Source organism: Galeopterus variegatus, unplaced genomic scaffold (assembly GCF_000696425.1).
Source record: "Galeopterus variegatus unplaced genomic scaffold, G_variegatus-3.0.2 Scaffold1387, whole genome shotgun sequence".
Taxonomy (NCBI): Eukaryota; Metazoa; Chordata; class Mammalia; order Dermoptera; family Cynocephalidae; genus Galeopterus; species Galeopterus variegatus.
The window spans coordinates 204,375-219,848 of NW_007727498.1; the positions used below are offsets into that span (position 1 = coordinate 204,375).

At 39.8% G+C, this 15,474-nt stretch overlaps 2 protein-coding genes across 2 annotated transcripts in view; both read left to right on the forward strand.

The window, feature by feature from the left end:
* Positions 1-8,432, forward strand: part of TBPL2 (TATA box binding protein like 2) — a 21,641-nt gene extending 13,209 nt beyond the window's left edge. The window contains exons 6-7 of the mRNA XM_008576680.1: positions 263-357; positions 8,184-8,432. Coding sequence (XP_008574902.1) covers positions 263-357; positions 8,184-8,260 — 172 coding nt within the window. The 3' untranslated portion in view covers positions 8,261-8,432. The remainder of the gene's footprint in view (positions 1-262; positions 358-8,183) is intronic.
* Positions 8,433-10,324: 1,892 nt separating this feature from the next.
* ATG14 (autophagy related 14) overlaps positions 10,325-15,474 on the forward strand; it is a 32,945-nt gene continuing 27,795 nt past the window's right edge. The window contains exon 1 of the mRNA XM_008576681.1: positions 10,325-10,567. Within this exon, the coding sequence (XP_008574903.1) occupies positions 10,347-10,567 (221 nt within the window). The 5' untranslated portion in view covers positions 10,325-10,346. The remainder of the gene's footprint in view (positions 10,568-15,474) is intronic.

Sequence of the window (15,474 nt, forward strand, 5' to 3'; positions counted from 1 at the left end):
GCGGGCGCGACACCAAGGGTTGCGATCCTGTTACCGGTCAGTAAAAAAGACAAAAAGGAAGAAAAAAGAAAGAAATTACCTAAGACACTCAAGACTCTACTTTCATCGAGATAGCCAAAAGGTTTTTGATAAAATAGCTAACTTATTTACAATTGCCTTATATGCACTTTAAATGCTGGGTCTTGAATATGGTAAAGTACTACTTTATGGTAAAGTAGTTGAATAGTGCTATTTGTAACTTTTTCCTTTTATGTCTTAACAGTTATGAACCTGAACTGTTTCCTGGCCTTATTTATAGAATGGTAAAACCACGAATCGTGTTGCTTATCTTTGTATCTGGAAAAGTTGTGTTGACAGGTAAATTCTAAGATTATATCCTGACTTTCACATCATTCAATAGCTATGCGTATGCTTTGTTTTTCCTCTTAAATAGCTCTGTTCACTGTTACTGCTATTATAGGATATCTGGAAAAATGAAAAGTAGAATATAACTTCCCCCATGGGTCCCTAAAACAATACTTTTTTAATGTTTTTATGTCATTTTGATATGTATATTCATCTTTGCATCCTGTCTTTTTATTAACCATTATATACAGCTTAAGTCATTGTTATAAACTCTTCTTCATGAAGGCTATTAATGGCTGCCCAATGTTCTAACACAGGGGTCAGCAAACTTTTTTGTATAAAGGGCCAAAAATGAAATATTTTAGGTTTTCTGGGCTATAGGGTCTGTTGGAACTACTGAACCTCTGCCACTGTAGTGCTAAAGCAGCTGTAGATGTTACATAAAGGAATGGGCTCTGAAATGTGAATTCCATGTCACTCACGTAATTTATGTGCGTCATGTTTATATTATTCTTTTGATTCTTCCCCTCCCCCCACAACCATTTAAATTAAAAAACAAACAAAAAACATTCTTAGCTCCCAAGCTAACAAACAGGCAGCAGTCTGGCTTTGGCCAGCAGGCCTACATTTCCTGACGAGTTCTCAAGTATTTTGGAATCACTTATTCTCCCATTGTCAGATATTCAAATGTTCCTTCTTTGTTTGCTCCTTATAAATGGCACAAACATTTGGCTATTTTTGTGTGTGGAGAATGGTCTAGACACTCAGAAATGGAACTTTTGTTTAAGAATATGACCATTTTTAAGATTCTTGGTACAAATTGCATAATTCTTTCAAAGGGATTTACAATACAGTTCTCCCATACTATACATTCCTACCAGCAATGTATCTAAATATCTTTTACCAAATCCTCAGCAGTGTTTAAAACAGAACAGTACAGGGCCAGCCCGTGGCTCACTCGGGAGAGTGTGGTGCTGATAACACCAAGGCCATGGATTCGGATCCCATATAGGGATGGCCGGTTTGCTCACTGGCTGAGCGTGGTGCTGACAACACCAAGTCAAGAGTTAAGAGCCCCTTACCGGTCATCTTTTAAGACAGATAAATAAATAAAACAAAACAGTACAAAAGGAAACTTTTTAACTGTAGTGAAAATTATCTCACTGCTCTAACCTCACAGGTAATCAGAAATAGAAATCTATCACTTTTCAACAGATCCAATAAATAACATTTTATCTTTTGTAAATAGTGTGTACATAACTTGACTTATTGACTACTTAGTTTTTATTGTTTTTTTCCTAGGAATTTGTATAAGCTCGCCAAAATATTAGATAATTACTCTTTGCTATATTTGTGAGTTTTTCAAGTTGACTTGTTACTAATTTTTACATAAAGAAGGTTTTTAAAAATTCTTGAAGGAAATGGCTGAAACTCTTTTCCACCTCATTCTCCTGAAGTTTGCTCTTTTTGTCTAGGTTTGTCTGACTTTTTACATCTTCTTCTTCTCTACTAAAATGAATGCCAGATTCATATGGTATGAGCCAAATTGATCTCCCTGCCTCACTCCCATATAGCTACTAGCCAGCCTACTTAACATTACTGTGTTCTTTTCCTCATTAATTTGTGATGACTGTTTTGACCTTTATTTTTATATCTGGGTCTGTTCTCCAGTTCTTCCTTTGCTCCGGGATTATGCTATTATAATCCTATTTCATTTATACTATTGTAGCCTTAATTGGTTTCTATTTCTTATGGCTGATATTTCAGTTTTCCCTCATTATTTCTCTTATGTTTCTTAGCTCCTCTTGAATATTCTTCCAAATTTTAAGATTTTATAAAATCTTGCTTCATCTAAAAAAAAAAAAAAAGACTTTTGCATCACCTGACTTAATTTAAAAAGAATTATCACTCAGCATCCAGCAGAATGGAATGTCTGTTTTTAAGTGTTCTTTTATAACTCTCAGTAAAGTTTCATAGTTTGCTTTTCTGTAAGAAATAACTGCGTCTTCAAAGTGAGGAAAGTCTGTTTGGAATTCAAGAGCCCTTTGAATACAGCAAAGCTACAGTTCCTCTGATGCTACCAATTTAGAGTCTGGAGTAATTAAGACCCCCCTAGAGACTGACATAAAGTTTACTTCTATATGTCCTAGAGAAAGCGGGGAGAGCTGCTGAGGAAACTGAATAGCGTAGCTATTGGAGGCAAACATACCCTACTTTTTTTTTTTGTCTTTTTCGTGACTGGTAAGGGGATCACAACCCTTGGTGTGGTGTTGCCTGCACCGTGCTCAGCCAGTGAGTGCACCGGCCATTCCTATATAGGATCCGAACCCAAGGCGGGAGCGTCGCTGCGCTCCCAGCGCCGCACTCTCCCAAGTGCGCCACGGGCTCGGCCCCAAACATACCCTACTTAAGGGAGCAAACTTTTCAAGACCTTTGGAAGGATTTTTTTCATATATTATATCTCATTACAAATCAATCTTATTAAAAGTGCTAATTGCCAAGTACAGGCTAAGTTCCTATTATAGATTTCTTTAAATACCCTTAATTCAGATCAGCTTCCACACTTACCCCAAATTTAAACAAACAAACAAAAACATGTACACAAATGCTAGAAGTTTCAAATCACAAAAGTAAAGGATTGTCATTAACAGGAAATACATTTTCCTTAGTATTTGTGTTAAGCACACAGAATAGGTAAATATAAATTTCTTCATCTTGAAAGATGTAGATCATCACTTTTGTGCAGGAGGGAATAAAATGTATTAACTGAAATCCAAATCTGTTTATACTAGGGTACCTCAAAAAATTCGCGTTAAAATAGAATTTAAAAATAACACGAATCTTCCTAGATACTTTTTACCTGCAAAGGGATTAAAAACTCAAGAACCCAATTTGTAGTGAACACGTAGGGAAAAGGGACCAAGGCAGTTTCCTTTTAGCCTTGCCTCTAGACTGAAGCTGGGGAGGCTTGAGTAGGGTGTTCAGTGAACTCCTAGAGGCTCATATGTTTAATAAGTTTTGCCTAGAAAATGGTAAAGTGTTGAAGTTACAAATGCATTTTGAGTTTTGCTTCTAGAAAATTATGGATTGCAGCTCTTCAGGTAGGGAGCACAGAACACCAACGTACATAGTACTAATGTGTGGCAACTTAAAACCACTATATCACAGGCCATTTGCAGGGTCTTTGAAAATATCCATGTAAAATTGTCATACTCCCCTGAGGTGCCAAAGCTGCAGCCATCATGTCCAAGGCTACATCTGAATGTCCTCATTATAGTTAAGTGAGCTGAGGACAAAGAGGCCCTGCTTTCCTACTTTGTCATGGTCCCTGACAGCAGAAAGCAATGAGATCTGGGCCGAGCTTACACTGTTTTCCCCGGGAGGTGCTTGTTTTCTCCAGGACATGCTTGTTTTCTGTGGCTGGTGTGACATTTAGAATTCATGTTTTTCCTCAAACCACAGTAAAATTAATAGTATAGCTAGGCTCTGCTGGAATAATATACAACAAACAGCAAATAGGTTAACTTTCACTTCTAAGGTCAGGCATAATAATGAGTGTTAACTTTTACACGGGGTCTAGTTAACTCTGTGAAGTTCTTTATATCTCAGTCTCCTCACCTGTAAAATGAGGACAATGGAGAGGCTTAGTAACCTTAATAGTGTCCAACAGCTGTATGTGCTGCAGCATGGTGAGGACATAAGCAGTCTGGCCCAGAGCACATCGTCTTCGCTGTACTGCCCTGTCCCCCAGCGATCTAGATGTCTGTGAGGACACCTGTGTGGTCTCCTGTGCACCTTCCTCCTAATTCTTGTCAGCTGAAGGAATGATAAATACCCTCTTGAAGGTGAGAATCAGCAGGTGTGGGGCTACGGGGATGGATTCTGAAGACCAACTGTCCAGTTTGAATCCAAGCTCTACTAGTTATTGGCTGTGTGACCTTGGGTGATTTTAAGTTCTCCCCCTTGGTTTCCATACATGTACAATGCAGGTGGCTATAGAAACCACCTCCTAAATGTTGTGTGGAGCAGACAACAATGCTTAGCACATGGTAAGCACGGTATAAACATTAGCTAGTATTATCTCAGTGAAAACCGATTCTCCTGCTTTTTTCCCTGTCATTGAAAAAAGACTGGAATTTTGCTGTGATGCCTTGCCCTGGTGATAGGAATATGAAGTCTAATGGAGCTTTAGTAAAATGTTCACATTTACTTATTTTTCTCTAGCATAAAGGACTGAGAAGCTGGGTCACAGTTACTGAGGGGTTCCCCTCAGTCAGCTCAACATCCGTGGTTTTGGGGAAGGAGTAGGTCAGAGGGCAGCAGAAAAATGGAAAGACAGGTTAGTGAGTGGGCCAGAGAGAGAACAGAATACCCCTGTCAACCATTACTGTAATCCCCCACTAACAGCAAGTTAGTATATGCTGTGAAATGAATACCTTGAGGGATTTAGGGCTGTTTTTTTTTTTTTTTTAATTTGTAAGATTTTTGATTTGTGTGCATACAACGTGGCATCACTTGGGAAAATGAGATGTGTAGTTATGACTTGGTGTAAGAACAGAATTGGAAAACCCAAGTAGAATTGGAAATAGATATTTGGGCTGAGGAGCAGGGATGAGCTTACAAACCTTATTGACAAATGACAGACATTTAATAAATTGTGGGTGCCTACCAGGTATATACGCTGGTGAGGTGCTGAGACAAATATAACATATTCCCCATTTGGCAGGAATCCAGCTCTGGTGAAGGAGACAGAGACAAATTATATGACACTGGCTCTTGCAGAACCAAATGATAAGCCACGTGTACTTCCAACATTCCTAATCCTGAAGTATATTCTTCTAGGACAGTAAAATACATCAATCTTATAAAACGTTATGTTTTACAAAAGACTTCCCACAAACGTTAGCTCACATAACCCTTATCACAATTCTATGAGAAGGTCTAGTGTCTTTATTTTATAGCTAAGGAACTAAAACTCAGAGGTTAAATAATTTGCCTGTTATTTCAAAGCTGGTTAGTGCTATAGCTGGGAATTGAGCCCATACTGTTTGATCTCAAAGCCAGTCCTTTCTCCAGTGTACCAGCCACAGAATTTCCACCTCAGTCACCAAGGTTAGGAATGGTGTTTATTCCCCAATGTGGCAGTCATCACAGTCTGAAGAAAAGGAATGGTAAGTTGCCTAAGAGACAAGATCATCTAATTGGAGTCTGGTGCTACAAACTGGAGTTTCTAATTATTGATTTATTAATAGGACTATGGGGTTAATATAGGTTTCCTTAAAAAGTTTTGATACCAATATTTCAGTGAGGAAATGTTTGACTAAATTGACTAAATCCCCTCAAAATCCCCTCATTTTGACACCCAGTTAAACACTGGCAATGTTTATTTGATGGCTTTGGTATAAAGGAAGGAACACTGGAAACATGAGCTCCTCTCCCACGGCTGCTACTTTATTATTCAGGTAACTTCAATTTCTTGGGCCTCATTTTCCCCATCTATGGAATGAGGAAATTGTACGAGATAATTCCCCTAGAGCCCTTGTGTCTAAAGTTGTTTTTCCATGATATAAAATAATGATCACTCTCAATGTCCTCTTGAGCCATGGGTGTTTTCTGCTCCCCAGGGGACTCCAGATGGTATACTACGTGCTTGAATGCAATACCCTTAAGTAGGATTTTTTTTTAAGTGTTATGGAAAACAAATTATGTGGTTACCCAAAATGCTGAACCTGGACACTCTGTTCTTCGGTGAATGTCAGTAACACCATCCTCCCCATCCCACATCTTTGAGGGTGGAGACCCACAGATAGTTAACTCCTTGGCAATGAGTAAGTAACTTTTTGCCCTTACCTCTCAAAAAAAAAAATTATAAGAATTTCATCCTTGATTCTATATTTTTTCTTAATTGGAGGTGGAATTCAATTAAAACTTAACTATTTTCAAGTGAACAGTTCAGTGGCCTTTAGTACATTCACAGCGCTGTGCATCGTGAATGTTGTTGTGTGCCACCTCTGTCTTGTTCTGAACCCTTTCCATTAAACAGTTTCCTCCAATTACCCTCTACCCCCAGCCCCTAGCAACCACCAACCTGCATTGTCTCTGTGGATTTATCTATTGTGGATGTTTCATATGAATAGAATCGTATAATATGTGACCTTCTGTGTCTGGCTTCTTTCACTTAGCATGTTTTTGAAGTTCATGCATATTATAGAATGTGTCAGTACTTCATTCCTTTTTATAGTTGAGTAATATTTTGTTGTGTGCATACACTATAAATTTTTATCTATTTATCTGTCGATGGGAATTTAGGCTGTTTCCCCCTTTTGGCTATTGTGAGTAGCAATGAAAGTTAGTGTTGTTTGTTTTAGTACCTGTTTTCAATTTGGGGGGTATTTACCCAGGGGTAGAAATGCTAGGTCATGTGGTAATTCTTTAATTTTTTGAAGAACCACCAAACTGTTTTCCACAGCAGCTGAACCATTTTACATTCCCACCAGCAATCTAACAGGGTTCTAACTTCTCCAGTCTTGCTCTTACTTATTTTCCATTTTTAAATATATATATTACAGCTCATCCTTGATCCTGAATCCTGATATCTACCTACTTAAATTTGTTGATCCCCTTTTCGGTAATTCCCTCTCATTAGTCTTGTAATTAAACCAAATAACCGCTTCTCAGATTATTTCTGCTCTCTTACTGAAGCCGTCCTCCTCTCCAACTTTATAGTTCTTAAGGAAGAGTCTGTATCAACGTAAGCTATTTTCCTTGCCTCCAGCCCACAAAAATATCAAATAACAATTTCCTGATTAGCTGAAGCTCCATGTAAACATAAGTAGTACCAGTCATAACCCTTGACACAATGTGCCTGCCTACTTTTTGGTAGTTTTTTTTTTTTTTTTTTTTTTTTTTTGGCTGGCTGGCTGGCAAGAGGATCTGATACCTTAACCTTGGTGTTAAGACACTGTTCTCTAACCAACTGAGCTATCTGGCCAGCCTGTCTGCCCAATTTTGAAGGTGGAGGTAGGATGGTGGTGGTTGATAAGAGTACGGACTGACCCATAATATTTCTCAAGGGTGGAGACCGAGTCTAATTCATGTTTTACCCCTGTAAGTCCTAGAACAGTTATGTTAAGTTTCCAGGGATCTTTAGTTATAAGACTGTAAGGGTGACGATGGTACAGTTTTTTCCCTCTAATAATTCTTTCCTATACTCTGAAATTTAAAACTCTAGAATAAATTCAGTTTGTCTCAATATTATGCAATCAAGATGTTAACTAGAGATAAGTGGATTTTGCTGGTAGCTAAATGCCCACAGGTGCTGAAGTTACTCTGGAGTCATGTTCATGGCACACTTAAGAGAAAATTTCATAGTCCATGCTGAGCACTGTGTGGCTAAAGACGACACCCACATAGTGGAAGTACTAGAAAATTCTGCCCTAAGGTATGTGTTTTGTGGGAATATGGCTGTAGTCACCAAATCATTTTTTTTTTTTTTTTTTCTAAAAGATGACCGGTAAGGGAATCTTAACCCTTGACTTGGTGTTGTCAGCACCACGCTCTCCTAAGTGAGTGAACCGGCCATCCCTATATGGGATCCGAACCTGTGGCCTTGGTGTTATCAGCACCACACTCTCCCGAGTGAGCCACGAGGCTGGCCCAAATCATTTTCTTTATGTGGAATAAAGGCCACTTCTCGGGTATAGCTAAACAGATGTCATTATATTAAAAGTAATTGGAGATGACACAATGAAATTTTAGTGCCAAGAGAATTTTGGTATTTTTTAATAAATAAAATTGTCTTTATAGTAAAGATTATTTAAACTTGGATTTCTTTATAGGTGCCAAAGAACGTTCTGAGATCTATGAAGCATTTGAAAACATCTATCCTATTCTAAAGGGTTTTAAAAAAACCTGAGTGTATCATTCAACATCTCACAGAATAATGGTTTGAATATGTGCATAAGCCCAGCACAGAAACAGCTGGATTCTTCTACCTTTATCTGTAGATGTTCCAAAGTATATTTTTACTTATTAAAGCATGATTCTATGTAAATAGCTTTGCCTAAGAAATGAAGAAAACTTCTTATTCAAAATTACTCTTGTAAGTTATTTTAAAAACTGAACAGGTAAACTTAAGAATTTGAGGGATTTAGAGCCTTGCCAGAATGATATTGTAGTATCATTAAAAGTCAATTCTCTGTTCTTGTTAAATAGGTAATACATTAACATGTGTTCTTTGAAAATACATAGCAATACATGAAAATCTCAACAGCATAATCTAGATATTATCTGTAATGTCATCTAGCAGGATAGGAATTAATTTGTCTATATTTTGCCTTTTAAAACATTGAACAGATGATCCTGACCATTAAGTAAAAGAAGTTGAAGAATCCTATCAATACAAATGAAACATGAAAACTCTGAAACTTAAAAAAAAAAAACCTTTTGTTTGAAATGATCAGAGAAAATGATTTCTCTTAAAAATAAACTTTCAGGAACACTTCAGGTTTAGTGTAAGCTCTTTTTCAAAAAAACAATATAGGGAATTTTTGCTTACTTTTATAATCCTATATAATTAAAACATACTGGATCCCATGTGGAGACCGGTTCCCGCTCACTGGCTGAGCGCGGTGCGGGCGCAACACCGAGGGTTGTGATCCCGTTGCCGGTCCCCGGTACAGGTGCGACACCGAGGGTTGCGATGCCGTTACCGGTCAGTAAAAAAGAGACAAAAAGGAAAAAAAAAAAAAAAACATACTGGATAAAAACTAAGAGGAGCAAAGGGCTCAGGCTCAAGATTTAATTAGGTTGTAGAATCACTAGCATTTGACAGTGGAGACGTGGCGGTTAAGAGAGCTAACATGACTCGTGGCTCTTGGCCCAAAGTGGTTAGTTATTGTGTCCTTCACAAAGGTAAGGAAAAAGATTTGTGCGGAGGGAAGTTCAGTTTCTGACATGCTGAGTTGGCGGTGGCGGCGGAACATCACTTGATACCTAGCAGGCAGTTATGAATCTCTAGTTTGGAACTTGGGAGAGAAGTCCCGGCTAGAGAGAGAATTCGGGACAGTCATCAATGACTAGCCCGCTAAAATAATCCTTGAGAATCACTGATCTAAATAATTTGACCTACAAAGCCACTTTTCTCTTTTCCTTCTGTAGTTTAGAGGCATATCAAACACTAATTACTCTGAGATGATATTCCCAGCCCACACATTTCTCTGTCCCCCCTCCCCACCCTCCACCTCTGTCACCAGGAAACTTGCAGGAAAACCCTAACCATCCACCTAGTTCAAATTCTCTTAGCGCATGGCCCCAAATAGGGAAGAGACGTTGGCCTCTAATTAAGATTCGCTTTTCAGAAAGATACAACTTTGCACGTTCACTATAGTTGTTTTCGCAGGTTACTATGGGTAAAGTATTAGATTAATATTAAACGTACTTACGGCGTTAGGGAGGTACTGTAATTGTATACATTTAACATGAGAAAACAGGCACAGAGAGGTTAAAGAACTGGTCCCAAGTCACACAGCTGTAAGATGGGAGAGCCAAAACAACCTATTTCGAAGACCCAGCCCCTCACCCAACTTTGTTTGCTGTAGTTTCAGCCAAATTTAAAAGCATCCATAGCGAATTAAACTTCCTCATTTTGTTCCCATTTGGTTTTTCCAGAATCCTTAGGGCATTGTATTTCTATTTTTGCACAAGTTTGAGGCGTTAACTCGTAGCGTTGGCCTGATCCAGCGGATGATGACATTTTGTTTGGCAGACCCGCCCCTTTAATTTTCCCTGCTGCGGGACCGGCCGCCCCTCCGCAGACAGGAGAGGCGACAGCGCGGGGGACAGGCGCCTACCGCGGCGGAGGGTTCCGGGAGGCTGCGCCGGGAGCTCGCTGGGATCCCCCGCCCTCCCCACGCGGCGCCTTCCCACGCCCCTCCTCCTTGCCCAGGATGCATCTGGTTGAAAACAAAGTCCCACGTGACTGGCTGAGCTCTCAGGCCATCATGGCGTCTCCCAGTGGGAAGGAAGCCCGGGCGCCGGAGGCTCCTGGCTGCGGGCCCCGGCCACTCACCCGGGACCTGGAGGACTCCGTGGACGACGCGGAGGGGCTGTACGTGGCGGTCGAGCGCTGTCCGCTGTGCAACACCACCCGCCGACGGCTGACCTGCGCCAAGTGCGTCCAGAACGGCGATTTCGTTTACTTCGACGGCCGCGACCGGGAGAGGTACGGCGGCCGCCACGGCCCTGTTGTTTCTTTTTCGGTGTATCCTCTGGCCAGGAGACCAAAGGCTGGAACCTGGGTCCCGGAGCCCGGCGAGAGAAGGGGGAGACAAGGACAATATCTGCTCTGCGCCGGAGCTTTACTGCTGGAGGACGGGGGGTGGGGGTGGGGGCAGGTGAGAGAAGGTCGCCTTTTTCTCATCACCCATCGGAGATGAGTTTGACACCACGGTGCTCTAGGGTACTAGGGGAAAAAAGAATAGATGGTGACTATTTGGAGAAGTCTTCTCCTGTTGCTGCCATATAGTTTGATTCCTAGCTCTCTACTGTACTCCCATTCAAAAAGTTGGTTTAACCTTTATCTTCGAATGATTCATAATCATTTTGCAAAGGAGAGACCAGAAGAGAATCAGATAACTGGTTAAGAGAGAATGGGCCCCGGTAGTCTGAGCCTCAGGTGGACCTTGTTATCTGACGTGCTTACTCTAAAGTGTGAACTAAGACTAGCTGGTTGTTCCCTTTTTCCTTTCCTGCCTTCAAAGATTATTTGAATGCTGAGGGATCTGGGGACGTGTTTTGGCTTTGTTTTAAAATTCAGACTGGAAGATATAAGTCCTTAAGAGAATTGCATTTAGGAACATGTGTTGGCTGCGTTTTGAAATCTAAACAGAGAGCGACAAGCCCTTGGCTAAGATAATTGAAAAATTAACGTGATTAGCTGCGGAGTCTCCCATTCCCAAGTTTTGTTTGAACAACCTAGTGTCAGTAAGATAGATAAATTCTTAAGGTCAAAAGTTCAGGTATTAATTCATTTAGTGTAGGGATCAGAATTAAAATCCAGACAGCTTGAACCCATATACCCATGCTTAACCACTAGACAGTATAACCTATATATCTGGGAACGTTTTGAGTTCCTAGTATTCCCGTGATCATGGATGCAGTTCTTTTCTTTCTTTCTTCAGGACATTTGTATGACAAGATCTTTTTAGTTCATTGCTGTGTCTCATCCATGCACTTGATGACTTTAGAAACTGGTAATGTAATTAAGCGATAGCTTTAAAAATTAAACCAGATGTTTTATTATAAGAATATTAAGTATGAGATGGAAATATCTAATTGATCGTGTTTATCAAGGGTTCGGTTCTGCACCCTCTTCTATCTATGCTTTTTTTCTAGATCCAGTTCCATGATTTAAATACCATCTATATACTAAAGACTGCCAGACTTGTATCTCCAAATCAGATCTCTCCTAAATCCAGAAAACAGCTGCCTATTCAACATCTGTATTTAAATTCACAATAGGTATCTCCATCTTAATATGGAAAACTGAACTCCTGATTTTCCACCTTAATCTGTACCTTCTACATTCAGGCCAAAAAGCCTTTCCAGTCTTCCTTGACTCCTCCTTTAAGCCACCATACGTAATCTCATCAGCAAATCCTATCTACTCTTCAAAACCTATCCTAAATCTGACCCTTTCACCGTCACCTGGTCTGATCTACCTGCAGAGTATTGCCTATTGTATCTGCTTCCACCCTTGCATCCCTTTCATTGTAGTTTCCATGTTGCAGCCAGAGTAATGCCTCTTCTCCATTCTTCTGTTCAAATCTTCCAGAGGTTTTCTCTTTTACCTAGAGTAAAAGACAAAGTCCTTAACCAAAATTCTATATTTTCTATTCCTCCTCTGACCTAATCTATTATTTTTTCTCTTATCTGTTCTATACCACCTTGGCTGCCTTGTCAGTCCTTGAACATACAAGGCACACTCCTGCCTCAGGGGCTTTGCATTCATATTCAAATTGCCAGGAACTCTTCTCCCAGAAATCTTCGGGGGCAACCTTTTTTGTTTCCATTAGACCTCTGCTCATACATTAGAGAGACTCCTTCTGACCCTACAATTAAAATAGTAAACTCTCTCTTACTTAACTTGCTTTATTTTCTTCCATAGCACTTATCACCATCTGATGGTTTACATAGTAATTTGTCTAATTGCTCCCCACTCCAGATATAAACTCTATGGGGGGAAGACTTAATCTGTTTTGTACGCTGTTGTATTCTCACATAGTAGGAAGTCAATAAGGATTTATTGAGTGATTCTGATTAAATGAATCTACCCCTTCTTCCCAAAGTTAGTCTGTTCCTGGACCATTTCAGTATTATCCATCATGATCCACTTCTTACTAAAGCCAGGAACCTAGGAGTTATCCTAGACTTTTCCTTTTCTCTTATTCCCAGCATTCAAATCATTGGCAAGTCTAATTCAATCTGACGCCAAAATATATTTTGAATCAATCTGTAGTCCAGATGACCATTTCTCTCCTGACTACTTAGTGACTTCCTTTCTTTTATTGAGACGACTCCTGTCCATCCTTCCTCTGGCCTCCACACAGCAGTCACAGTAGAAATATAAATCAGATAATGTCACTGTTTAGCTTAAATCTTTCAATGGCTTTCTACTGCATTTAAAATAAAATCTAAGCTCCTAACCCTGGCATATAAATCCCTATATGATTTGGCTACTGCTTACCTCTCTAACTGTAAGGTTGTAAGGTTGAGCAAAAAACATGGGCTTTGGATTCAGGCTGCATTGAATTGAATGCAAGCTCCACTACTTGCTGTATGATTTTGAACAAGTTTCTTAACCTCCTGTGCTTGTTTTTTTTTATTTTGAAAATGGTGTGGTATCTAGCTTCATAGGTTTCTGGCAGCAATTACACAAAAGCATACATTTAAAATGCTTAGCCTGATGTCTAGCATATATTAAATACTCAAAAAATCAACTCATGTCATGCTTTGTCTTACTCACTGCTCCAGTCACAGGCCTTCTCTCAAATCCTCAAACACACAAAATTTTCCACAACTGGGCCTTTTCCCTTATTGTTTCATCTGCCTGGAATACTTTTTCTACTGATTGGCATCTTGTCTGTTACTGCTCAGCTTAAATGTCACTTTCTTAGTGAGGCCTTCTCTGACCTTCCTTCTGAGGTAGGTTCCCATCTTCATCTCTCCTCCCATTATTTGCTGTCACAACACTCTATTTCTTTTGTTACTAAACATGAGGTGTAATGTTTATTTAAGGAAGATATCTCCATCGAGGACATAGTTCTATGAAGGCATGAATTCTGGTTTTGTTCTATCAGATAGCCAGTGCTTACTCAGCAGTGGTGGCTGGCACATGGTCCTGTTGTTGAAGAAAGGCAAAGGCGATATACTTTAGGGGCCAGCCCGTGGCTCACTCGGGAGAGTGTGATGCTGATAACACCAAGGCCGTGGGTTCGGATCCCATATAGGGATGGCCGGTTGGCTCACTGGCTGAGCGTGGTGCTGACAACACCAAACCAAGGGTTGAGATCCCCTTACCGGTCATCTTTTAAAAAAAAAAAAAAGGCGATATACTTTAAAAACTTACATAATAAATTTCTTTGCTAAATCTGAGCATTAAATCTTTTTTTTTTTTTGTCCTTTTTGTGACCGGTAAGGGGAACGCAACCCTTGGCTTGGTGTTGCCCTCCCCACGCTCAGCCAGTGAGCGACCGGCCATCCCTATATAGGATCCGAACCCGCAACGGGAGCGTGCGCTCCCAGCGCTGCACTCTCCCGAGTGCGCCACGGGCTCGGCCCTGAGCATTAAATTTTTAGAAGAGGGATATGCTATGGTGGATTTCTTTTCCTGTCCATGCAGAAAAATGAAGAGCATACACTAGAACCATTCAAAATTTAGACATAAAAAAGAAACTTTGGGGTTCAGGCATAACAGGACTGCCACTGTGGTTTGCTCAGCCAACTTCACCTCTCTCCATCTTTCCCTTTTATGAACTATGTGTGCCTTAAGAAGAGAGGCTTGTTAGCTTTCCTTTGTTTCCAGAACAGTGCCAAATAGCCAGTAGGATGAAAGAATCTCTTGAGATCTAAGACCACTGTCCCAATAGCCAAATAACTTTTAATGAGCTCTCATGGGGTCCTATTATCTGTAAAATATTCTGGCAAGTTAGAGAGGAGAAAGGCAGGTCTCTGCTCTGAAGGATTTACTGCTAATAGGCCTCGAATTGCGTGGGCCAAAGGGTGATTGTGGGATATCCTACTGTCTTCATTATTTATGAAAAAATTTGTATTGTTTTTGCTTTTAGTCTCTTTTTCTATTTAGCTTCGTTGAAAAACTCACTAACTGTGGGAAAATACTTGCAAATAAAATATGGAGCTTTACAGCACAGTTTAAAAACCCTTGTTTAACTTCTGAATCTTTTCAGTAAATTAGACACATTAGCTGTGCCTACGTTGATTTTAAATGTGATAACACATATTAAAATTTTTGAAAATGTAAATATATTTTTTCAGGTTTTATTAATAGAATATATAGGTTTTAATGGTTAAGCAGCTCAGGGAAAGTTAGGTATTAAAGAAATAAATCCAAATACCTCAAAATAATTAGTTCCTTCAACTCCTAAGAAGGAGTCATGTGTCTTTACACACCTTTGTGGACAATATGAGTTTGACAAATACATAGATTGGTTGAAAAATATCTAAACCCATTACTTTTTTCTTGTAGTTTGGTGGGAAAACTTCCTTATGGTCATGTGTCTTTACACACCTTTGTGGACAATATGAGTTTGACAAATACATAGAGTGGTTGAAAAATATCTAAACCCATTACTTTTTTCTTGTAGTTTGGTGGGAAAACTTCCTTATAACTTCGGTATCCTCATCCACATCATTCTTTTCTTGTCTTCCACCTCGCCCCCCAGTGCTAAAACAACACCACTTTCTTTTCTGCTTTTCATCTGCCTTTTAACGTGTATGTTTCCTTAAGGGATGAAGAAGGCGAATGATATTAAGTAAGCAGTACCCACAACACAGTCTTCTTTGGATCTTGTACTGCTGGACATTTTTAAGTTACAGCTCTTCTAACAAGAA